Below are 27,737 nucleotides of genomic sequence, written 5' to 3'. Positions count from 1 at the left end.
GCCGTTGTCCAACGGGACGGCACCAGCCTCTCTGGCGCCGTCCTCCTGCCACCATGGTGGGGTGGCGCTGAGGTGGCAGGGGAGCGCGCCAATGTGGCTGGCACCGCCCCCCTAATTTTTTTTTGATATTTTTTTGCACTTAGGAGCACACAAGAACCAAACATACAAAAAATAAACTCAAATAGAAGAAATATGTGTGACCTGTAGAATTTTTCAAAACTCTACCGAAAAGCTTCTCGCCTCGTAAACATAATCTTGCAAGCGGAATTTGGAGATTCTACTTTCGCCGAACCCGACGAAGCTAGTAAGAATTGGATATAACTTTTTCTATAGATGTCCGTGGATATATTATTGACCTGATTCTAAGTCCGTATGAGAAAGTTATGTCTATTTTAAGAAATGACACCCGATGTAAAAAAACACAAACCCTAACTTTTTCTTTATTGTTTATAGGATGTAAAAAAAGGTTAAGAGTGTTTGAAATCTAATCTACTCTTTTTGGGGACTATAGGAAAAACCAAAACAACGAAGAGCAGGGAGAGGGGGGGCTTTTCGGTATAGCTTTGGAAAATTCTACAAGTCACGTATTTCGTCCATTTGAGTTTATTTTTTATATGGTTAGTTCTTGTATGCTTCTAAGTGTGAAAAAAATATCAAAAAAAATTAGGGGGGGGGGGCAGCTCCAGCCACATTGGCACGCTCCCCCTGCCACCTCAACACCGCCCCGCCACGGCCGCCAGAGAGGCTGCTGTCGTCCCTTGGCCGGTGCCGCTAGCTACTCTGACGTTCTAAGAAGGACTATTTTTTAGATAAGTTTTTTTTAAGTCTATTTGCAAAATAAATTTTTAAAAAGGATCAAATTGTGAAAAATCTAGGTGATGAGCCATGAGAGGCTGGACAAAGGTCACTTCCTTTGATCCATATCGAATTAATCCTTCCAACTCAAATCAAGTAAGTACAACGGTGGGTGTCCGATGACATTTTTGTACACCCTCACTAGCTCACATCATCACATCTCATGCATTAATTATAGTTGGACAAATCATTATGCATTCTTGCAATTAATCTTACATCTTCTACATATGACCATATCCCATTAATTTTAGACAATTTGACGGTGGTCTCTTTACTGCAGAGTTTGCTGGAAATTTATAGCAATCCAAACTTACTTTTATAATTAATTGTCACCGCGGTACGCATCTCTGCTTCTGCAAACCTTTTGGTATGCATATTTATTTCCTGTTTGTATTACATTTCTTGATCCAAGGTGTGCCTTGAGCTTCAATTAGCAACGGCCCATTGCATTGTACTGAGCTGACGTGGATGTTGGACTACCAGTAGAGTTTCATGGTAGAAGCTGAATTCATATACATATTCCTGATGTTTGGTTTGGACTTAATTTCTATATATATGCATGGTGCAGTGACTGTTGCTGGGATAGCTATATAGTACCTGCTTGACCATATTAGACCAGCTTCATGCATGCACAATCTCTGAACCGAGCCATACATATCAAGGAGACATGTCAATTGATCATGTCTCACTTGCTCTAAACTCCAAATAATTAAGAACATATCTTATGCAGGGATCATATGGTGAGCCTTCTTGTCTGCAGGCCATGTAGACAAATCGATCGATTGCATTGGATGGATGTCACCATGTAACCAGAAGAGAAACTGAAGGCAGGCAGCAAATATTCTCCATTGGGTTTCTTTGTCTGCAATTCAGAGAAAACGATGATGAAAGTTCAGTCTGATCAACTACAGTTCCTCTATCGATCTGCTGCATATGCACCTCGTGTGCTAAAAGGCATTCGAATCATAGTCTATTCCATTAGGCAGAAAAAGGATGGTTCATCTCGTTCAAGCAATTCCCAATTAGCTAGCACCGATAGATCATTTTATTGTTTTTGTCACGGATTAGAGAAGGCTGTCCATGCAACCTGTCGGCAGCAAGTGTGAAGATTAACCTTCTCTGTGGTTAATAATAATAATAATATAGTACAGTTACAGTCGAAGGTGCAAAAGGAATGGGTAAAACATTAACCTAAAACCGCATTTGTTGCGAGAAGATTCGGTGCAGGGAAATGCAATCTCACCAGCCACCATTTTCCCTCACCTACCGGATTGGGTTAAGCTGGAGCCTCTGACAGTGAATCTTGAGAGAGAGATGCAGTGGATGCAGATGTGCAGAAAGCCAGAAACACACGTTGAGTTATTTTAGTTTGTTTTGGGGGAGCTCGAGCTCTAAGAAATAATAGGTGAGTAGACAGCTGATGAGAATATGGAAAAGTTAAGTTTCTCGACTTTTGACCTCTTATGTTTCTTTTTTTTTAATTCTATAACTATAAATTTTGATCATCTAAGTTAGAATATGAACTGTTTATAAAATTGGAGATTTTTAGTGAAGCTGTAGCTGTTAGAAACACTGACCATGATAAGAGAGGGAGTGCGTGCGTGCTCAAGATGTGCCAACAAGCGAGAGGTAAGGAGGTCATGTTACAGAGCTGAAGCTGAACCAGCCATGTTCTCCTCTAGCTCCTCTGATGCTTCCATTTGTGCTAAGCTCAAGCTCTCTCTCTCTCTCTCTCTCCAAAAGCCCTTACAGCGACATTTGTGCACTAATGCTGGTCCTAGCGCGCGAACAGATGTGAACAGATTAATCTTGCATGCTAAGCCAACGAATTAAGATGAGCCCTACCAGTTGAAGAGCAGTGTGATGCCTGACGACTGACGAGTCTGACCTCACGCTGATCTTAATTGATTTTTAGCGCCTAATCTCTCGTCCTACAAGACAGGGATGGAGACTGGAGATGAATATTGACAATGACCTCTCACCTGAAACCCTGTGTGTGATGCCCAGAAAGTTTTGTTGTCCTAGTGTACATGCACTACTTAGTCAGGCATCACAATGATCTTCAGCATAAACGCCATCCTAGGTAGGGAAATTTTATGTATCAGATTCAGAATAAACCGTGCAGAGCCATTATTCCCTGTATGAGAAAAGGGGGATTCTGCATTAGCGAAAATCGCTTTCTGCTTTCCATTTTGCAAGGATATAATATTTTGTCCGGTTGGATATATACAAAGGCCGGGTAAAAATTACCCTTTTTCTAAAAAAAAGTAAAAAAATCTGTACAGTCACCTGCTGTTCTTTTTATTTGTTGCTCTGAAATCTCGACCGTCAAATTTCCCTCTATAATTTTACTAGCTATCATCATGTTCAAAATTACATTCTAAATATTTTTAATGTAAAATTACAAAAAGAAATGCAAATCACATGTTGCAGGTTTGTTTCGCAGAAAAGAAAATGTTGCAACTTAGAGCACGGTTCACAACTTCACAAGACTGTTTGCTAATTGAATAATGCTCCTGAGCGGTTTCGTCTTTTTAATGATTTTCGTGAAATCCGTTGAAATTTAGATAAATTTTACAAAAGAAAAGGCAGTTTGGTTTTTTATTTGATCGTTTTACTGAGCGGTTTGTTAACTCGAACCATAGGTAAATAACAAAAAAAAAGAGGAGAATTTGTGGGTCTTTTGGATGGTTTTGTGAACCATGAATATTAAGATGTTAATTAAGTAAAAAAAATATGAAAGCAATATATGTCATGTTGATCTACCTTGGACTGAAAAGATTATACAACTTTCTATGGATCTTCATGATGCTAACTTCCAAAGCCCCAAACACCAACTAGAAATTCACTCCTATATATGAATGAACAAAATTAAGTCAACATCCATCCATGACCAAGCATAACACAATCCCCCTCCACCTAAAAAAACTCCATATATAACCACCTCAAAATCCAAGACCATACCACAGTGCTGAACACTCTCTTCCTATTACCTCTCTCATCCTCTCCATCTCTCTAGTTTCTCTCTCTAATTAAGCATTGCAACAATTCAACCAAAATGCAGCTAATTCTTCTTCTCTCAAAGCCAAGAACTCTCCAACTTTTCCCCCTCCTCCTCTGCCTCCTTCTCCTTCCATGTCTCTCCCAGCCTCTCCCCTCTCCTTCTCCTTCACCTTCGCCGTCGCCTTCGGCGTCGCCGGCGCCGCCGCCATCGCTGCCGCTGTCGCCGTTCAATGAGCGGCTGGAGGCGGCGTACGTGGCGTTCCAGGCGTGGAAGCACGCCATCACCGAGGACCCCAAGAACCTGACGGAGGATTGGTGCGGGCCGTTCGTGTGCAACTACACCGGCGTCTACTGCGCGGCGGCGCCCGACGATCCGCACGTCCTCACCGTCGCCGGCGTCGACCTCAACCACGGCGACATCGCCGGGTGCCTCCCCGACCACCTCGGCCTCCTCGCCGACGTCGCGCTCCTCCACCTCAACTCCAACCGCTTCCGCGGCACGCTGCCGCCGTCGATGCAGCACATGCGCCTCCTCTTCGAGCTCGACGTCAGCAACAACCTCCTCGCCGGCGCGTTCCCGGCGTTCCTCACCTCGCTGCCGGGGCTCAAGTTCCTCGACCTCCGCTTCAACGCCTTCGACGGCGAGCTCCCCGCCGCCGTCTTCGGCCGCCGGCTCGGCCTCGACGCCATCTTCGCCAACGACAACCGCTTCAACGTGTCGCTGTCGTCGGCAAGCCTCACCAACTCGACGGCGTCGGTGATCGTGCTCGCCAACACCCGTCTCGCCGGCTGCCTGCCGCCGTCCATCGGCGACATGGCGGACACGCTGGTGGAGCTCATCCTCCTCAACACCAGCATCAGCAGCTGCATCCCGCCGGAGATCGGCAAGCTGAAGAAGCTCAGGGTGCTCGACCTCAGCCACAACGAGCTCGCCGGTGAGCTGCCGGCCAGCGTCGGCGACATGGAGAGCCTGGAGGTGCTCAACGTCGGCCACAACATGCTCGCCGGCGAGGTCCCCGAGGCCATCTGCGAGCTACCCAGGCTGAGGAACCTCACCATCGCCGGCAACTACTTCTGCGACGAGCCGGTGTCCTGCCTCCACGTCCCGCTCCGCGACGACCGGATGAACTGCATCCCGGACTGGCCGCACCAGCGCTCGCCGGAGGAGTGCATCGCCTTCGCCCACCGCCCGCCGCCGCACTGCGCCGCCGACGGCTGCATCGTCATCCCTCCGCCGTGAGCGATCGATCATGGCGGCCGGAGTACGTAACGTTGCATGGTCGTCGTTGGTGACGTCATCGTCCTAGTTGGTTGGTAGAGACTGCAAATCTCCATGTGGTTTTCTAGGAGGGGGTAGCCAATTAATATTCTATCATCCATCCATGCATCCAAATTTCAGAATTAAATGGTTGTTGTTAAAAAAACTTTCGATTATCATTAATTAAGTTGTGATGTCGCCGTCTCGATGGATACATATGTGTGTGTGTTTGGTGTGGTTAATTAGTGGTATACTCCCTCCGTACTCGTAAAGGAAATCGTTTTGGAGAGCGACACGGTCTCCAAAACATAACTTTGACTTCTTATTTCTATAAAAATATTTGTTGAAAAAGTGATATATGTATACTTTAAAAATTTTATGAAAGTATTTTTGAAGACAAATCTATTCATATAATTTTTACATTTTCAAACTTAACAACTTGAGAGTTATTCATGATTTATATTTCCAAGATTTGACTTAAACATTGTCCTAAACGACTTCCTTTACGAGTACGGAGGGAATATATTAGGTTTTGGCTTTATTTATTCTTGTTTCTTTTTCTTAGCCTTTTGTTACCTGCACAGTAATATTCACACAGCTAATGTAAGATAAAACAATTGTGACATGTAACTCTCTGGCTAAAACAAGATTTGGATTTAAGTTTCTTTTGCAACTATTCTTGTGGGTTTTTTTTTTTAAAAAAAAGTACTTGTGCTGTTGCCAAATGTACATACTTGAAGTTTTATTGTTTTTTCTTTAACAAAATACAAATTAGTAAGCTCTCATGCGTATGTAAAAGAAATTTCTAAAATTTAATTTGACCACAAATATATCACATGGAATTATTGTGATTTAATTTCAAGTTTTTCATTAAGGCAACTGCTGATATTAACGGTAACTGGAAGATCTTCTAGATAAAAGATTGTTAACTTGCAGTACTTTTCTAAATTCCGCTAATGCATGCAGTGGCAGTTTTATCCTTTATTTGGAACTATCATTAATTTGTTCCCTAATTGTGGAAATTTTATTTAAAGGACAAGAAAAATATACGCTTTTTATATTTATGGGGTCATGTGAAAATTACTTGACCAAAAGGCATGCATTAGCTCAAAATCTATGACGTTAACTGCTTGGAAAAACCTCGTAGGCACTTATGTTTCATGTCGTTTCATGACATGCATATATACCAGTTATATGATCTTCATAATTAGATAAGTTCATTTTCAAACACAAAAGTAGTTCTAAAGCTGACGAATATATGCTTCCACTAATATTCTAATAATGATCGATCGTCAATTAGTGGAATATATATGACGAACTAGTCTTCGTGGTGAGGGAAAGCGATTAGTTTCTTAAAAAGCTCGTGAAAGAAACAAGTTAATTTGAAGGGAAAAATTTCTCCCATGCCATCACAGTGCTGACAACTTCAGCTTGGATTGAAGTTATTAGGGCATGAGCAATGCGTCACACGTTTTGTTCAGCCTGGGGTGCCAAATTGACCTAAGAACTTCAAAAGCCACAAGCTCCACGGTGCAATATTTCATAGCGCGTGTGGACTATTGTTTTAGTGGGTCCCACAAGTCACAAGTCACTTTTCCTCTTCCCCTCCTCGTTCCTCCCCGTCCTCATCGTCGCGAAATCCTTTCTCTGCGAAATCATCGCCATGGCTGCCGGGACGCCTTCCTCCACGCCGCCCCCTCCTTGTTGGCTGTCGGCGCCCGACCTCTCCCTCCCTATCTCATCCGCTCTCCCTCCCATCTCTCCGCGACGACGGTGCCAGCGGCTCGACGATGGTGCCGACGGCTCGACGACGGCCGCTCCGCTCCGTGCCCCTCCTCGCCAGATCCGGCCTTAGGGTCGCCGGATCCGGCCTTGGGAGACGGCGGCGGTGGCTCGAAGGCGGCGGCAGCAACTTCGACTGCGGGATGGCCTCAATGACGGCGGCGGCAGCTCGGCGGCACAGGCGACGCTGGAGCGAGGTCCTCCCTCCCCCGAGCGGCGCCGAGCGGAGGCGGGGCGGCGGGAGCGAGGGACAGCGGGCGGCGCGGATCTGGCGCGGGAGCAGCCGGGGCCTCAACCTGCCCCGCGACGGCGCCGGTCGCCGGTATCTCCCCCTATCGGTGGCTCTCCCCTCTCCCTTCTCCAGCGCCTCCTCTCTCCGGTGGCGTCGGGCGGTGGAAGCTGGCGAGCTCCGGCTCCTCTATTCGGCGGCGTCGAGCGGTGGAATCGAGGCGGCGACGCACGATTGTGGGCCCACCTACAACGAGGAACGCGTAGCCAAAGTTGGCTACGCGAACCTGAGGAGGCCGAGCGGCGTGCATACGTGGCCACAAATATTCTGTTTTTTGGAGTGAGACTGAACGCCACGTCAACGCATTGTAAACACCCTTAAGGGCTAGCTCCTAGCTTGCTACTTGCTAGACTTGAATAGAGTGAAATTTAGATCATTTCATTTTTTTTCATGGGACTTACAAGCACAAGCATGAAAAAAAAACACAAATCATGATAATTTGAACCTGTAGAGAAAAAAATTATCATAGTACTTTTACATATATATTTTTAAACATAAATTACTTATACAAGAAAAAGCGTGTATAGTCAAGGCTATCGACTCAGGGCGAGGCGACCAGCCGCACAGGGGACCCCAAAAAATTAGAGCTCCCGAGTTTTTCAATAAAAGATCAACTAAAACAATATCTCAGTGGACCATAACTATCATGTAGACCAAAGTACACTCAAGGTGCTTGAGTACTACCTTTACTCTTTTATATTAAAATATGGTAAGAAATAACATGTATTAAAGTTATATAATTAAATGAAAGTATGTTGTTTTGGTTATATAAATTTTCTAGTTTTAGGGCTTTATATTTTCCATTTCAAATTAAGGCCTTAAATTGAATAAATCCCTAGCTGTGTTTACCCTAAAAAAAATTAAGGCCTTAAATTCTTAGAGATGGCTCTGCTAGTAGCTAGACCTAATAGTGTTGCCATTTTCCATTCAGTGCAGTTACCTAATTTTCACTTTGAAGCGTAGTGTATAATGTCAAAAGATTAACATTAACTCAGTCTCTAGCTAGCAACCCACCTTATCTGAATGTATATGTAATGCACAAACTACCACACCTGCATTTCCATCAAAAATTTCTGTCCTTTTTGATGCATATGGCTCAACTAGAAAAGTTTAAAAGAAGTGGAAAATGGACACGGAAATGCATGTCCACTGAAAAGACCAGCCGCAAAAAATAAAATAAAATAAAATAATGGCACTGTGCAGTTTTAAACTCGATCGGAAATACTAATCTGGTGCATATAATTCACATGCAGAACTTGAGTTATGAGAAAACTAATTATCCCCATAAAAATAATATTGATATTTTACCAAAGAAGCAGTGGAAAAATAGTTCATATGTATGTGTTATATCTATGTTGACGCATGCTACATGTACCAAAAGAAATTATTATAGAATTCTTACAAACAAAGTTATCAATTATTTGCTTTAACTAAATGATGGATATAGAAAATCTAGATCTACTCACAGTATACCACATCAGCGTTTGTAAAAGTTTTATAAGAAAAATTTTGGACCTATATATAGGCCTTTTTCCAAATTAAACGTGTTGCCTTTACTTCTTTAATTAATTAATTACACAAAATGGTCCATATATATGTCGACAAAAGAAAAATAATGATAAGGGAAACATAACAACCAAAGATTCTCGTGCTATTCTCAAGATTGTCCTAGCTAGGTCTGCTTTACGACCTACATTTTGTTTTCTATGGTTTGCATATGCATATAAATGCTTCTGCTTTTGCTTGACTAAGAGATCAAAGGTCAAAAAGTTGATCAGGACAATATTGTCCAAAAAACTTTCTCGCCTTATGCTTTTAATATATATTCCAATTGCAAGATTAACCAAGCATAATGTAAAAGCTAATTATAAGGCGCACAACTTGATGGTGACAAAAGGTGAGCCAATGATGAAGCGTCGCACTTACAACGTCATGTGTTATCGTGAAGCTATATATATCTAATCTTCCTGAGGATATATAATTGGCTGGTAATAACTTATCACTACATCTTAAATAACGTGGTAAATAAGTACTCCCTCCGTCCTATAATAGAAGGAATTTTAAGTTTTTATTTACATTATTTGACTACTCGTTTTATTCAGAAAAAAATTATGCAAATATAAAAAACGAAAAGTTGTGCTTAAAGTACTTTGGATAATAAAGTAAGTAAAATAAATAAATAATAATTTTAAAATTTTTTGAATAAGACGAGCGATTAATTAGTGCAGGCAAAAATTTTAAAATCGGTTATATTATAGGATGGAGGGAGTACTTTACACTTTACTTGGCAGAGTAACAAGTGTCAACAGATCATTAATTAGCCGTGCGAGAAGAAAGGGTTGGAAAATGACTTATATTATATATTGTTTCTATAAAACTCGTCGTGTAAGAGAGGCGATCAAAAAGGGATATATGCATGTGAGGTTGTTTTGTTCTTTACTTTCTTAATGAAGCATACATGTGTGCACTGTTGTGCTGTGTACGCCATGCTTCCTTTTCTTAGAAGAAGTATTTGTGGTGGTCTTTCATTAAAAAAAAACACAGTGGGTATCGCATATTGTCAGATTTTGATCAATTTGTGCTGATTTACCACTACTAGGAAAATCGTATTCAGGCTGCCAAAATAGATAATTTTCGTAGGCGGCATCTCTATTTTCGCAGGCGGTAGTTCCACCCACCTACAAAAATAAATTCAGCGAACAAAAAAATTGCCGCTACCACCCCTACCCGCCGCCGCCGCTGGCGGCGGACAAATCTGGGAGGAAGGGAGGGAGAGGGTTGGAGCACCGCCTCCCCTCCTCATCGCTGAGCGCCGCCTCCCTTCTCATCGCTGAGCCGCCGTAGTTGCCGGCAGAGGGAGAAGCCGAGCTGCCTCATCCCCTTCCCTCCCCTCCCCGATACCGGCCGGCGGCGGATCTGTGCGCCGGCGGCCGGTCGGCGGCGGATCTGTGCGCCGGCGGCCGGTCGGCGGCGGATCTGTGCACCGGCGGCCGGCAGACGGCGGATCCGCGCGTCCGAGGCGAGCCGACGGCGTCGTCGTCTCAACCTCCTCGTCGCTAAGATGCCGCCGTTGCTGGGAGAGGGAGGAGCCGAGCCGCCGCCTCCCTTCCCCTCCTTGTCACGGTTGACGCCTCCCCTCGTTGTTGAGCCGCCGCTTTCGCCGGGGAAAGCCATCACACTACCCGCCGTCTACCGGGAAGGAAATATAAGAGAGAGAGAGAGTGGTGGAGAGGGTAAGGATGGTGGAAGAGAAGATAAGGATGAGACTTAGATATTTTTTCTAGAGTCATGATTTTTGCATACGGACCACATAAGGTTTCGCCTACGAAAATTATATTTTTCAGGCAGATGTAGGTGGACAGCGAGCTCCACCACAGTTTACATTATCGTAGGTGGTCATTTGGCTCCGATGACCATACCTGCCGGGAAAAAAAACATACGTTTATGAAAACGTACGCTTTTTCTAGTAGTGTGCTGTTGTAACGAATCGATCAAAATGCATGTGGTTGTGCAAGGTTATTTACGGTTTGATGAAAGGCTAAGGAAAACAAAAAATAATGCATGGTTATCTCAAGTTTGATGTACTAATTAATGCTAACATTTCCGTATTGATTAATCCTTGTCAAGTTGTCTTCCCATTAGAAAATGGAGGCCAAACATATATTATGATTAGTGTAAATCAAACTCATAATTAATCTATGACGTGGAAGTTATAGGATAGTAATTTGTTCTTTTTTTACCTTATACAAGTCAAATTTGAATGGTATGTTTGTTGAGTGCTATATCGTAACTATTTGGATCAATAAACTCGAGGAATTGAAGAATTTTTTGAGAGAAACTAGAGGACTTGAATCCAAAGGTATAATTTCTATGGAGGTCATTTGGTTTGTAGGATTGATTGAGGGGAATTTTGTAGGATAAAAAAAATCCTTCATGTTTTGGAGAATTTATAGCATGAGGTTATAGTATACCCTCATGTTTTCAAATTCATTTTATGAGTTTCAATGTAACTTGTACGTTATCTCTCCCTCTCTTCTCTCTAAAAAATTACAATATAGTCTTATTTTCATATATTTTCTTATGAACCATCCGAACATCTATTTTGATCTGTTCATGTGATTTCATTTCCTATATAGGATTCAATAAGTCCTCATATCTTTTTTTTGTCCTATTCTTGTTTTCAAAAAAAAAACAGAGTTTCAAATGAGTCTTAATGTCAATTTTTTGTACGCAAACGGTCCTATATACCCACACTTATCTCTATAAACACACATGCACGTATACCATATTTTCATGAACACTTTCAAGAGATTATGCTAGCATATCTTGATATTGACAAAGCCATATAGGCATGTGAAGTACGAATTAAAGAATAATTGCCGGTAAATGCGATCACATGTACTGAAGTCTTGGAGACTCAAACCCTCAGGACAGGTTCCATTAAAAGAAACCTAATAAATTGAGCTACACCGCAGTTCTTATGAACGGACATAAGAGATAAGAGGATAGCATATTAAAAGAAACCTAATAAATTGAGCTACACCCTCAGGACGGAGAATTCAACAATGGAAAATGCTATCCTCTTATGTCCGTTCTTTTCTTATTAATATACAGATTTTATCTCGGTTTCTATTAGCATGTTTTTTAAATTGCTAAACGATGATGTTCGTACAAAATCTTTATAAATGTTGCTTTAAAATATGAAATAAATATATTTTTTAAGTTTATAATAATAAAAACTCAACTAATTATACGCTAATAGCTTTCTCATTTGGCATGCCCAACTTTAATTCAGCTATTCCCAGTTCGCTAAAAGTTTAACATTTATGATCGGAGGAAGCATTCATCAATGGAGAAAAAATGCTATTACCTCCGTCTCAAAATAATTATAATATTAGATTGTTTAGCATATATTAAGGTTTCAGAAGAAATACTATAATGTCCCTAATTAAATGGTGTATAAATAAGAGTGGGAGGGTAGTTAAGGGTAAAATAGCGAGAAATTTGAACGAGAAGTGATTAATAAGACCATTAGTACTTTATTGTGATAACTATTTTGGGACAAATTTAAATCTTAGAAATAAAATTATTATGGGGCAGAGGTATTACCCTCTTACTGTAGTAACCTCATGAGAATAAATCATGATCCGGCCATAGCAAACGAACTTATCGCCGTGTCTGACGTTACGGAGAAAATGGACAATATGCCACTCCACAAGATTGCAAAGGATAAAATACCACTCAATATATTATCGTCATTATACTTTGCCACTTTGAGCAGATTTAAGACTAAAATACCCCCTAATGTGAAGAGAGGAAGGGAGAGAGGAGCGACGGCGGCCGTGCTCGTCGCCTGCGGGCAACGAGCGTGCGGGGACGGGTGGCGAGAAGGGAAGGAGGACGGCGCCGCCCAAGGGGGGAGGACTGCGCCGCCGGGGGGGCGGGGAGAGGGACAACGCCGCCGACCGAGGGAGGAGGGCGCCAACAGGGGGGAGGAGGACGGCACCGCCGACCGGGTGAGGGCGCTAACAGGGGGAAGGAGCGCCGCGCCGCGCCGCTGACGAGAGGAGGAGGATGAGGCGGTGAGGAGCGAGCGAGCGGTGGCGGTGGTACCCACCCGCGCTCGCCGCCTCTAGCACCTACTGCGCGCGTGCAAGCGCTTGCTGCTCACGGCGTCTTCATCCTCCTCCGGCATCCATGGCGGCGGCGGCGGTGGTGTCCGTGCTGCGGGGCTTGAGGCTGGTTGGGATCGGGAGTTGGAAGAGCATAGCAGCAAGTGGATCGAGCAGCAAGCAGAGCCACACGCAGCAACCAGCGCAACGATTCTAGAGCGAGTATTGCCATCTCGATGGTGTGCAAACGGCCGGACCTTCCCGCCAGCGACGAGCACGGCCGCCGTCGCTCCTCTCTCCCTTCCTCTCTCTCCACGGTGGGGGTATTTTGGTCTCAAAACTCTTTAAAGTGGTAAAATATAATGAAGATAACCTATTGAGTGGCATTTTATCCTTTGCATTCTAATGGGTGGTATTTTATCCTTTGCAATCTTATGGAGTGATATATTGTCCGTTTTCTCGACGTTACCCGATGGCCGCATACGGATCCATTTGCGATAGCAGTAAGCCACCAAACGGCAACAGAGGAGATCAATCGTTTTGAGGCCACTCAGTACAACTGCTTTGTCTGCTGCTCCTGCACTGTTTTCATAACAGCAACATTTCTTGGTCCAGTTTGAAAGAAAAGCAACCAAAATAAAAAGGGAAGTTGAAGTAAATTTCTTGGTCCAAAGCATATTTTCGCTGCGAATCGATGGAACGCGCAGCGATTAAAACTTGCTGATCATTAGTTAATTAGATGGGTCGCAGTCGCGGCGCGACAATGTGTTGCGGCCTTTCTGGTTGGACATCAAAATCACCATGTCAAATTAAAAAGCAACCACGCTGAAATATAGTATATATGTGTGTAGTATATATCTCATCGCCTTTTTCTTTCATCGATGACTTCTCTTTCCATTGGCTTGAAGTAGTAGTACAACAGCGGCGAATTGAGCGTCGCGACATGGATCGGTTTGCTAGCTACTTGACGATGAATATTTTCTCCGCTCCACAGTATTAATTTTGTAACGTAGGTTTCCGTCAATTATATATGTGATTGATTGATGGCAGAGTTTGCAAAAGAGCAGTGCTGTACGTACTTAGCTGAGTTTTAGAGAGGGAAAAAAGATATGAAAAGTCTCTCATTTTTCACGCACATGTTTCCTAAATGGTTAAATATTATTTTTTAAAAAAATTCTATAAAAAAGTTGCTTTAAAAATCATATTAATCAATTTTTAAAATTTTAAATAATGAATACTTCATTAATTATACGCTTGTAAAATCAAAGTTTGTTTGATTCTTATTCTTTGATGAACAATTTGCATTTGAGATTATTGGTTTTGATATTTGGAGATTATTGGTGAATTGGTTTTTGAGATGATTGGATTTGCAGGTGATGAACAGGTACCGTTGGATGTTAGGTCTAGTCAGACCGGACACTGGTGGCCGGTCAGACCGATGTGTATCGTGCAGTCAGACCGGCCTGCCCGCGGTCTGACCAACTGACTCTGTATCGATTTCGGTTTCAGGTTGTTTCTTTGGATATCCATGGATAGTTCATGTTTATGGTTTCTAGATGGAAACTATGCGTATGTAATACTGTTGTTTGCTAACAATGAGTAAAGTTGGAGATAGCTTGGTCTAGGAATATGGTTTCTTTGTTTGATTCATGTGTAGGTGTCTTGATGTCTCAGGAGAGTATTGCCGGTGATAGATCAGGAGTCAACTTGGAGATAAGATGACGTCCAGACAATTAGATATCATGCGGGATACTTAGGCTAAAGATCAATGCACGTGGTTGGTGAGAATTCCATATGGAATACGATGGAGATATTGTGTGCTTATGGGATGCAGAGTCGAATTTGGAAGGAGTTCAAAGTTGGTTTCTTGTACGGGAAGGTTTCCTATGTGGATTAGGACTTCTTGTATGAGTTTGGTTCATGGCTTTAGGCTGTCTACCTTATGTATAAATAGAGAGGGAGGGTGTGGCCTCCCAGTATCGCTTCAGAGAGCATTGAGTTGAGAGAATAGTTAGGATTTTGAGTTTAATCTAGATTTTCGTGAGGAGTGATGTTGTTGCACTTTGTAAACACATAGAAAAGTAATAAAGTTGCCATCTACTTTGAAAGATCTTCAATTTGTGTTTGCTCGGGTTCAGCGGTCTAACCGGCGAGACACCGGCAGTCAGACCGGCAGCAGCACGGCTGTAACGTCCCGCCTCTCCCAGGCCAGGCCCACTTATATCTGGCTGCTTTTATAGGTCATAAACTGCCCTCATAGACCAACACAAGTCTTTTCTGCACACTTTGTCCTCACTCGTGCGCACTCTCAGAATTCTTTAGAGATCGGCTTCCGGAAAAGAAGTTGCAACTTATTGGTATGAGTATTCTATTAATCCTATTAAGTCCTGGTCCGGGATGTCACATCCTCACCTCCTTAAGAGAGATCGACGTCCTCGTCGATCAACCCCAGGCCAGGACCCCTTAAGAGAGATCGACGTCCTCATTGATCAACCCCAGGCCAGGACCCCTTAAGAGAGATCGACGTCCTCATCGATCAACCTCAGGCCAGGAACGTCCCCTCTTGGCCATGTCCGTGTGTCCAGTCCCAGCGCATGTGCCATGCTGTGTGACCACTCCGGATCCACACCATCTATGCGCACCATGCCTACGCAACTGCGACATACGCGCCTGTGAAACCGCGAGAGTCGGCTCTGATACCATTTTGTAGCCTCTCCCAGGCCAGACCCACTTATATCTGGCAGTTTTTATAGGTCATAGACTGCCCTCACAGACCAATTCAAGTATTTTCTGCACACTTTGTCCTCACTCGTGCGCACTCGGGAAGAATTTCCCGATCGGTCACACATCTCTAAATTGCTCCAGGCCAAGCACGCTTAACCTCAGAGTTCTTTAGATATCGGCTTCCAGAAAAGAAGTTGCAACTTGTTGGTATGAGTATTATATTAATCGTATTAAGCCCTGGGCCGGGATGTTACAGCGGCGGTCAGACCGACGATGGCAACAGGAGGCAGAGGTGATCTTCGGGCGATTGGACTGGGCGATCAACTCCGGTCAGACCGACAGTATCGGCTCGGTCAGACCGGCAGATCAATGCCAGTCAGACCGCGATTCATTGATATGAGGGTAACTTTTAATTCCGCCTAAAGTTTTGGTTTTTGGTACTTCAACCATTTCCACCCTCTTTGGTTGGCTTAATTCTTGCGGTTCGATCCTACAAGGCTAATTTCTCACCTCGTTTTATAAATCTTCTCGTTCTTCTCTCCGTTCATCTCAAACATAGACTTTGCAAACTTCTTACCGACAAAACTCTGAACCATTTAACTAAAAATACTTGAAAGTTATAGAGAGGTAGATTCAATCAAAGTATACCACCTGCTTTAGTAGAAAAGTCTGTACTCTCTCTGTTCTAAAATATATAACGCAACTATTATTTTTATATTTCATAATACAATGCGCGTATGCATGCATGTGCAATTAATTACCATATCTCTTTTCTCTAATTTCTTTTTTCAAAACAAATCCTTTGCTAATCACATTGGGGTATGCATTGTATTTATTAAAATAATTCGATAATAATTTGTTTAGTTCTTTGTTAGAATTGTTAGTAGTACTTGTGTCTTTTATATTTTTGGAATTAATGGATAGGGTGACACACACACATATATTGGGGGGTTGGTGTGCATGTAGTTTTTTTTTTCGAAACCAACGATTACTATCGGTTATGGAACAAATCAGAGGAACACGAATGAGTAATCTTCGATAGAATTCAACGAAATTTAAGCAATAATCGATCAATTACCGGTTATTCGTTAGGGTCAAATACGGAGCTACGTACCCCATCTCAGTTTTGCCAACCTGATTGACACAGTGAGTACTCACTCTGTTTTTCAGTAGTAATGTTGCAAAAGAATGGGGAAAAGAATCCTTGAAGAGAAAAGGAAAGAAAATATTAAGCTAGCTGGGTTGCTTCTAGCCGGCATTGGGCCCATTTCAATAATACAGTAGTAATAGATGATGGCAAACCAGCAGAAAGTAGCGAAGTTTAGGAAAATTTCCATTTTTCCCTCCCTCACCTAGAAGCCGAGTCTGATTTTTCCCATAAACTGCCTTGATACAGAGGCTCCCTCAACTTTACAACCGTCTCGTTTTGCCTGTCTTAGCGGTTTGGATGGGTACTTTATCCTATATGGCGCATAAATGACATTACGGCCAGAAAAAAAATAATTTTTGCCACGTATACACTATGTAGGATGAAACGGTTGTGCAGATCACCTAGGAAGGTGGATTGATTCAATTTTGGTACTTGAGTGAGTCTTCATATCTGGTTTTTTTGGTAGATGGATAAAAATCAGACTCGGCCTAAGGTGAAGAAGGCAAAATAGACTTTTCTAATTACCTAGAATCTGTTTGGAGCTAGAGTAACTTAAAAGGAACAAGACCCTAGAGTGAGCACCTCCGCAAGGCATATCCAGATTGCATGTTGAACGTCCGATGGCACCTTGCTCTGACCTGAGCTATGCAGAAACAAGATCTCCAGATATTAAAAAAGTCATCATGGCCGCCTTATTGTCGATAGGTACATCGACCACAACAAACCTAATCAGTTAACTTACACTCATTTTGCTCTCACCTGTGTATATTTAATGTATTTAATTATTTTAGAACATATGCAGAGTTAGCTTTTGCATGAGAGACAATATCTTTTCCTATTCTCTCTCCTTTATATGTGATTATAGTTGGCTTACAACCTACTATTATGCTGCTCTAAGAGTGTTGCAGTATTATATGGATCTGAATCATTTTCAGCCCTAGGTATCATTACACTCCCTCCATTACATAGAAACTTTATTTAGGTCCCTTTAAATCACAGGAAAGGAGAAACAAATAAATAGGAAAAACACATAATTCTAACATAAATACAACGGTAAAACAGGGAATTGTAAAACACATGAAAAACATAGGAACGATCATTTGATTGGACCGTAGAAAAAACACAAAAAATTGAAAAGAGATAAAAACTCGTAGGTAACTTTTCACAAGATTCTACCTCATGTTAAATTTTCTTGAAAACTTGCATGGAATGAGACATTCCATGATTCAAAGGCTATACAGGAAAAGAATCCTATAGGAATAAAATCCTATATAATTCCTATGATTTTCCTTTGAATCAAATGGTACCTTAATGTCTAAAGTTTATCACCCAAAGACCTTAACTTTAGAGGTTACTGAGATAAGGCATATATACACATTTAATCCAACCCAAAAAATACAACCAAGAATGTTAATAACGTGCACACCACTATTGACGCGGTGAGAATTGGATGGTGGGATGTGTATGTGTACGTGGAAGGAATCAGTGGCCCGGGAGGGGAGAATGGGAGATGATTGGGCTAGATGGAAAAAGGTAAATAGCATGGTAGGCCTAAAATGAAGCTGATGGGCCTTGGGATTTCAAAAGCAGAGCCATTGGATTTGGATTTGGATTTGGATTTGGATTTGCAAACACAGTACTACAGTAGTAGTGGTAACAATTTTTTGCTGCTCCCATCACAGAACCGACCTGATTGACAATGCGATGTAGTACCCCTCATCCTGTGTGATTAGCTACCAACATAGTATACTCGTGTTTAATTCATCTAACTAACTAATTATGCTCTAACTAAGCTACTGCGTCTAGATCATGCGATGTATAAATGCGTATCACCGTATTATTCGTATAGGAGAAGGGATCAAATTAAATATATCAGTACTAGTAATTATTGAAGCAAATTAATAGATAAGAAAAGAAAAAACAGGAAAATCGAGGCAACATTTTTTCTCCTATTGGTTTTCTTTTGTCTCTTCGGCTCTTCCTTTTACCTATACTGTCAGCAAGCCACTAGGACACGAACAAACTCATAGCCATCACGATAATCTACGTTGTTTCTGTTCTACACCGTATTTTTTAAAATTCAGGGGCCTCTAATTTCTAGCTATACCCTGGTACATAGCTTAATGTGTCATGCATCCCTAACAACAACTACTAGCTAGTCCTTGATTTCTACCTGCACTTTAGTTAATTGTTGGAGAGGCTCCATCTCTCTGACCGTACCATGCATGCCTACATTGTGCATCTGAACGTACACAATTCATGCATATTATTGTACTAAATCAATACTTATCTGATGAATATGCATGGTGGGTGTGCTGCTATATACGTGTCCAGGGTTCACATCCCCTGTCTTTGGGCATAACGGCAAAGTTTGCCGTTCCTCCATCCCAAACATCCATTCCATACCTACGGCTGGATTTTGCTGGTCCATACATACATCACCTCAAAAATCGTTTTCTTCTCAAAGGAAGACCTCTTAGAGACGTCATGGTTGTGCGGCCCACTGTAATTCAATTTTGTCGAATGTCCATCATGAATAGCTGAATCTTCAAGCTAGACTTATCATCCACAACACAAGATCATTAGGGATTATATGTGTGTGCATTTAACAAGTGCATCAGTTTTTTTTCCCAGTGGACATGGAACAAATGAACAGCAAGAGTCTGATATCAAAGGCAACTGTGTAGCAAGCGTTTAATCAACGATGTATTTCGTTACGTTTCGCTGGAGAAGGAAAGCAGTTTCTTAATTGGGAGGGCCAGCAAAATCTAACCGTAGATATGGAATGAACGCTTGTGATTGACGAACGGCAAACTTTGCCGTCATGCCCAAAGGCAGGGGATGCGAACCCGTGTCGAGGGCCCAAATTGACACTGCAAGAATTCTTCCAGATCAATTACTGTGTACTAGTTGCTTTATTATTACTACTAGTAGCTATATAGTACACGTTTCAATTTTACCTTGGCTGTGCAGACTCCTTCCCTGTGACCTGACGAACTTGATCTATCATTTGCCACCAGCGGTGGAGCTAGAGCGAAACAGAGGGTGGTGCCACTTGCTTAATTTACTCTATTTTAGATCGAGTTTAAGCTGATACGGGTGCCTAAGTTTATATTTAGAGGGCGCATACATGGTGAAAATAGATGAGGTATAGCTAAAAAATTTTCTTGACCGGGTTCCTGGACACCCCCTTAATATATACTAGCTCCGCCCCAGTGTGCCACCTCCATCTTCAAATGTACTCACTCCGTCCCATAATATAAGGGATTTTGAAGAGATGTGACATATCCTAATACTACGAATCTGAATAGCCTGTCCAGATTTGTAGTACTAGGATATGTCACCAAAATCCCTTATATTATGGTAGGATATGTCACATCCCTTAAAAATCCTTTATAGAGCAACTCCAATAGAATAGCCAAATGGCTAGCCAAGTTAAATTTTAGCAAGTATAGAGAAAAAAATGCCCTCCAACAGTCTCTTCATCCTGTTAGCTAAGCCATCCGGATGACCAAATCTCACCCTTCACTGGCCAAACTTGGAGAGTCACTCTGCCTGGTTATTCGTAGGCCCCACCACTCCCTCTCCCACCCCATCTCTCTCTCCCCCGACAAGAAGGTAGCAGAACCGCACGACGGCGACGGCAGGGAGGAGAGAGGTGCCGGAGCCAACCGCCACCGACGCCGTCCTCTGCGTCGTCGTCGTAGCTAGCCACGCCCGCTGCCGCCGCCGTCTGCGCCTTCTCCAGCCACGCCCGCTGCCGCCGTCATCTGCGCCGTCCCCAGCCACGCCTGCCGCCGCCGTCCGCGCCGTCCCCAGCCGCGCCCGCCGCCGCCGCCGTCCGAGCCGTCCCTAGCCGCGCCCGTCGCCGCCATCCAAGACGTCCCTAGCCGCGCCCATCGCCGCCGTCCGCCCTTTGCTCAATCGCCGTTGTGTCGAGAGTGCTAACGGGAAGAGGTAGAGGGAGAGAAAGAGGAAGAGGAAAGATGAGGAAGAATGGGTATAGAGGCTAACGCATGGGTCTCATTGTCATAGACTCAAAATAGAGATGATGGATGGAGAGGCTGTTGAAGTAAATAACTAATTTGACTTGATAAATGAAATGGAGAGTTGGCCAAATAGATATTTGGAGAGTCGAATTTAGAGAGACTGTTGGAGATGCTCTTATGGGACGGAGGGAGTAAGTAATTTTAAGATGAGTACAGGTATTAACAAAGTACGATGAAAATAATTAGAGGAATAATGTGATTGGTTGATAAGATAAAGTAGGTGAAAAAGTTAAATAGATAATAGTTCTGATTTGTTGAGATAAGAGCTAGATGAAAAAATAACTTTATTTTAAAACAAGCCACTTTGCTAAAAACAGCTTAAAACATGTGAAGGTGGCCGGGTGGGGACTGCTGCTATGGTGCTCTCGCAAGATTTATATGCCAACACTGTTCTGTTTTAATTCACGCTGCTTTAACTGCATCAAAATTGTTCGGCGAATTAGGTCACAAGTTCAATTCTGCCTAGGACAATAATTAAAGTTCTTTTAACTATAACTAGAAAGGTAGCCCGCGCGATTGCGTGGGCTTCTCTTTTTCTCTAAGTAAATCTTTTATGATTACTATTTTTTATACATAGATAAGTTTCCGTAAAAAGTTCATATATATATATATATATAGCAGTCACCCACATCATGTAGTTGTTAGTCATTCAAATTTTTGATGGTTAAGAGTTTCACACCTTTGCATGTATAAACTTTAACTACAACTGAGATCTTTGATAATACCGAACTAATTATTCTTTTTGATATCTGTTTTTTTTCTTAATGACTCATGAGCATTTAATTTTCTCATGATTTATAGTGATATCAAATTGGACATCCACAAATATGACTTCTAAATATGAAATTTAGAAGTTCCTACGGTACATATCCATTCTTCAAGCGACCTACGATCCATGATTCCCTAGCGTGTTTGTAGCCTATAAAACGGTGTAATAGAGACTCATCTATGCAAAAAGTTATTATAATTAAGTGGTGGTTTGGTACCACCATAAAAGTTTAAAAGTTTACATGGATAATTAGGTCAGCTTATAAATCAGTCTTGGCACTTTAAATATGATAACAGTGTGTTAACCATTTTACACTAAGTGAGAATGAATGTATAAGTGAAGTACTATGTATGCATATGTATACATAATCCACATAAAATTTAGGGTAATATAGATTTTGGAGTTAGGGTATGACATGGCCTTATTCTAGTTTCCCTACTCCGATGATGCTCTGTAATATTATTCATTGTACTATAAATTTATAGCGTGGTAATAAATATGTAGTGCCTTATTAAAGTTTTTTTTTTTTGTTAGTCTTTGATCTCCAAACATGACATGAAAAAAGTCATTTAAATATGTTTTCATCAAATAGTACTGTAGCAAAGTTTCATCAAGTTCATCATTAGATAGTTCTTTTATAAAAACCTCAAATAAAATGATTTTGATAGAATGTCCTACTTGCTCTACTCTTAAATAGTATGTTAATACTTCGGAATAAGTAGTCCGCTGAACCGTCTCATATTTTTAAATAAAACACTCATCTTATAAAATGGGTAATATTCACTAAATGCTTGAACCCTTCTCTTTGTTTCTCTCTTTCCAGGGATTAAAATTCAATATTAAAATTGTTTGTTACCCACTTGAGTTCTTGTTTGGTATTATTATTCCAAGGTTAAGGGGATTAATCGAATGATTTCATATGTAACCTCTTTACCGCAAAGATTTACTATGCTATCATTTTGTGCATGTTAATTTCAAATGATGTGATATAAATAATAATGCACATATATGGGAGTTGAAAGAATGTTTTATCATTACAATTTAATTATCATGGCCTTTCCTTGTTGGCTTGTTGTGGTGGCTCTTTGTAACTCCTACTGGGTTCTTTTGGTGTTGTGATTGGATGGCTGGCAATCTCATATGACTCGGTGCTAATAATCCTTGCTATAACATCGTATACCTTGCAACAATCACTATAACCCCACTTGACACCTCAAGTGATTTGATTTTCTATAAGATAACATGCTTTGATTATTTTTTTTCTTCAATATGGTGGTTTTTTCTTCAATATGGTGGCCTAGTTGTCATGTGCGTATACATATGTAAAGCGATTGAAATCATCCAATGGCCAAGATAAAAGGAACCATGAAATTAATGGAGGATTAAGCGTTGAATGTTTTGCCTTTTATAGAGAATTTTTGAAGTTTATTTTCTTATTTCTTAGAAGCTTTAATAGATGATGTAGGATGGTTCTATAGGACATTTAATGGGCCTTAAAATGGTTTACAATTCTATATATCCTATAGATTAGCCGTTGATATTTTTTGTTTACTGTTAGGATCAATGCTCTTGAGTTTTTCTATTGTTTAAATTCTTATAGAAGCTCTTTATCATTATTGTGAACATGTATGTTTTTGCGTTAGCTTTAAATTAAATAATGTTTGTATTCAACTACGTATATTTATAAAGTGATATAAGATAATATAATCTACAATATAATGTCACTTTATCTTTATTATATGATGTTACGCACACTCATAATAGGGACGGATGCTTCGCTACCATTTTTAAGGAACATCGATCACTCATAGTTAGGTTTATTTTATTTCTTATGGCGTCGTAGATATAATTTAGTTATATGTATATGTTGACTTCTATACAATAATATAATCACCATTATCATGTTTTTAGAATTTTATGATGGTTAAGATTTGACGTCAAGATATGTATTCGTAATATATATATTTAAAATATAAATACATGAATTTAGTTTTCTTATAGTTTTCCTTATAAATCATATAGTATCATGATTCCATAGTAGCAGGAGTATTTTCTTCTCTTTTTTCATTTACATTCTTATGATTATTTGAGCGAACCGTAAAATTTTAGAACATGAGCCAACACAACGTATTTTATTTTCAAGAATACCTATGAAGTAGATTTTTTTCTCGCACCATAAATTTAGTCGTGATAATTTAAATTAGCAGCTTGATTTATATGTTATAATTTTTTTAGGTTTTTTGTTTTTTACTTAATCAATATAGGAGAAAAGGGTGGACACCAGCTGATTAAGTTTTTTTTTTGAAAACTATTATGATAAATAGTGATTTACATCTGACTAATATAGCATGGAAATAGGAGATATCATATGCATAGAAATAGGAGAGAATTAAAGGGATAGAGGGGAGAGCGTACATCTCTGATCTCCCGTACGCACGGCATGGCCAAATGGGATATGGATTTTTTTCCCCAAAATATATCTAATTCCATATAATGTTGGTCCACCAAATAAGTGTAAATCAAATAACTGAAAATCTGAAATAGCGGGTCCACCGGTTTATTAGATTACCACGTGGGGACATAGGAGCGTTTGTAGGAGTCCCATGTGGCGGCATGAGAGCATTTGTAGGAAGTTTAATGGACTTTTAGTATATAATAGATTTGACGTTTTTCGTTATGCTTTTGATTATAATGGACATTAGTTGTTGTGCCCATTATATTTCATCCTTGAGAAAAAAACTCCATTCTTTTTAAATTATTTGTTGCTCTTGTAAATCTCACACAAAAGAAAATGTGTAAGATTACATGGTTATCCTCATTAAATACATCTTTTTTTCTAAAGCATATGAGCCAATGAAAATTATGACTATATATAAATGTATGATTTGATGAAGGGTGGAGACCGAAGATCATCTTTAAAAATGTTTTGAAATATGAGAACAATAAAGTAATTTGACCTTAATTCAATTTTTAAATCTAACCTTCCGATTTCTCGCGTGAACATACACGACATCCGTGGGGAGCGAACACGTGCACGTTATTGCATAAAATATATTTGATGTACAACATAAATCGAATTAAATTAAAGTTCCATTATAAATATCATATAAAAAAATTTTGCTAACATGAAATTTCAAAAAAAAATAAAGGAAATAAAATTACGCCGAAGTTTTTTTTTTTAGAATTTGCACCGTAATATGTTAACATGGATATACTATAATTTTCCTATTTTGCACGTGAATGAGACTCACAAGCAGCTGGTGTCCATCTGAAACAGGGGTGACAAACTGTTCTGCAGCAGTCCTCGAGTAAAGGCAACCGACGTGCACCGACCATGTTTACCGTGCAAGGACCTTGGGGAGGATCGGATTGAATTGGTCCTGGTGGGGCCCACGCGCCATTAATTGTCCATTGTAATTCCCATTTTAGTTTTGTCAACCACATGCATAAAATATATGCGGTCGACCAGACCACATCATCGCTAATAAAAGAGCGTGCTCCATTTGATCCTGCTAGACAGGAGAATTAAGGGCCTATTTCGTACAGCTCCAACTCTTAAATATAACTTTAGGTGTTGAGTCTGGAGTAGAGTTGTGGAGCTGCCTAAACCCAGCTCCACAACTCTAGTACATTTTGTAAGAGAGCTCCATCCAACTCCACTCCCAGTTTTGGTGGAGCTGAAACTGTTTGGCTGAACTCCAGCTCCAGGAGGGGTGGAGTTGGACTTGGAGCTGTGCCAAACAGGTCCTAACATTAAGCATGGACATGTCATCATTTTTAATTACTATAAACTTTAAAAATAGATTTATTTCATATTTTAAGTAGTTACTATGTAGAAAGTTTTCACACGGAAAAACGTTTAATTGTACGAAAAATGTGCTAACAGGAGCCGAGATATAGAATCTACAACTTAATTAAAAAAGAACGTAGCCACTCTGATATAAAATACAATAATTATACTTTCAATGTAGACGATGTACCCATCAACAGCGAGGTACTCGTGGTTACTTTGTGTATGCCGGCTCAGTCTTCCGGATGTGCCTATAGGGGTAAAGTGTACATGTATGTGTTTATAGGAATGAGTGTACGCGTGTGGTGAGCGTCTACCGTGTTTTTGAAAAGAACTACAGTGAAAAAAAGGCAGTTTTTGAAAAGAACTACAGTGAAAAAAGGGCAGATAACACAAATAAATGATCAGCATTCATCATTGACATCAATTAGAATTGGTATGTACTGGCTGTCATCTATCTCCGATAAAGTACTGTCAGGTAAAATTTGTGCTTAAACCATGATATAGCTAGTAGTAGTTGGTACTACATCAAAAGCTCATGCATTGGATTCCTTTCATCTGTGTTCCCCAAATGTGAGGCCAATGCTTGATTATAACGCCCTGACGGTGGTCGACATAAATCTTCAGAACCTTCGATTTGCATCCTCCTCCCTTGTCATCTGCTGCACCGTAATTCCGACATATATGCTTGCCCGGACGAATCGATCATGATGTATTGTGTTCTCTTTTTATAGCTTTCGGTTCGTCAATTTTCATGGTGTTCTTGTGATAGCTTACAGATGCATGGTTCATTATCACGGGCAAGCTTCTTAAGCTCCCCGTAAATGGTGTTTTTGCCTTTCCTCATCAGCATTTCTCAGAAAGCTTATCAACTTTCTGGTATTTCACTAAATATATTTATAAATAGTTATAAGGGTTGGGTGGACCTAGAAATAGATCAAGTCCCGAGGCACCCATTAAAAGTTTTGGCCCAACAAAAATTTATATGGTGAAATTTTAAAGTGATACCTCTCGGACGTACGGATGAGAAGAAACTAGAGATTAATATCTCGTGTTTAGTGTGCGTTCTTTTCTCCCATTTCTCAACTTCTATTTCATTGTTTTCTCGCACGCACGTTTATCGATCGGTGGTATATTTTTTGCAAAAAAAATTGTATGGAAGTTACTTTAAAAATTCATATTACTAAGGGTAGAGTTAAACTTTTATAACTTTAACCATTAATAACTTTAAAAATATTTAGTTTAAATAAACTAGAACAACATATATAGATTTGTCTTTCAAAGCACTACAATAAAAGTAAACATGCATTTATTTATTGTATATATTATAATAGAAAAATAAGGTCAAAGATATATTCTGTAGTCCGTGTCATTATCCAAAACATCAATTAAAATAAAACTGGAGGGAGTAGTGTATATTCAAGTCTTTTTAGCTATATTTAATTTATCATGCGTTAATTCATTGTTTCGTTTGGAGTGTCGAAGCATGACTCCCAGCCCCTTAAATAAGGAAATTGTTATGCATACGATCTAAGTATCTGATTCATATATAAATGAATTTGATTAACGATTTTAAACGACACTAGTACTCCCTTCATCCATAAAAGTTAGACATATTTCACATTTGAGTTTTTCTAAATAAGGTGTTCCTATTTGTAGTCTTTATGCATTTAAGACTTATAAATAGAGAGATAAATTAAATGTTTGATTAGAACCCAAGGAGTCATCTAAATACTCATTGGTTGCATGCTTACATTTACTCCTTTATTTTATAACATCCAAGATGATTTAATTTCTCTTTGGTCTTGGTGACAAAAGTAAGGCCCCCTTTGATTCAAAGGAAATTTATAGGAATTTTAGAGGATTTCATTCCTATAGGAATTTTTCCTATATAGCCTTTTGAATCAAAGGAATGGATCTTATGGAATACTATGAAATTCCTATGGATTGCCTAATGCCATGCAAGTTTTGGAGGAATTCTAATATGAGGTAAAACCTCTTTGAAACTTTCCTTTGAGTCTCTATCTCTCCTCTAATTACTGCGTTTTTCCTGCGGTCCAATCAAACGACCATCCATGTGTTTTTCCTGTGTTTTGCAATCCTCTGTTTTATACTTACATTCCTATTAAAATCTCGCGTTTTTTCTATTCCTATGTTTTCTCATTTCTGCTATTCAAAGGGGCCCTAATATGTGTAACTTTTTATAAATGAAGGGAGTATATATGAATATACTTTTCTTTGATTGATCTACGATTATATATCGCTAGTTGTACGTGAGTTGTATAATGATCGATCTCCGAACTCGAGAACTGAGCTCAATCTTATTGGAAGCATATATATGCACATATATGGAGTATGCGTTTGTTGTAACTACTAATTTTAAGCAGGTACAGTAACAGCGATCGATCCGGCCGTACGTACGTGCAATCGTTCATTAATATTCATCATCCTGCACT

At 40.4% G+C, this 27,737-nt stretch overlaps 1 protein-coding gene across 1 annotated transcript; it reads left to right on the top strand.

Moving 5' to 3' along the window:
- Positions 1 to 3,745: 3,745 nt before the first annotated feature.
- Positions 3,746 to 5,330, top strand: LOC4333524 (leucine-rich repeat extensin-like protein 6). The gene has a single exon (XM_015773407.3). The coding sequence runs from the start codon at positions 3,914 to 3,916 to the stop codon at positions 5,096 to 5,098; it is 1,185 nt and encodes a 394-aa protein (XP_015628893.1). The 5' UTR covers positions 3,746 to 3,913; the 3' UTR covers positions 5,099 to 5,330.
- The last annotated feature ends 22,407 nt before the right edge of the window (positions 5,331 to 27,737 follow it).

The sequence above is a fragment of the Oryza sativa genome, chromosome 3, assembly GCF_034140825.1.
Source record: "Oryza sativa Japonica Group chromosome 3, ASM3414082v1".
In the NCBI taxonomy this organism is placed as follows: Eukaryota; Viridiplantae; Streptophyta; class Magnoliopsida; order Poales; family Poaceae; genus Oryza; species Oryza sativa.
Note: the sequence above shows the minus strand (reverse complement) of the source record. Positions and strands in the feature narration are given on the sequence as shown.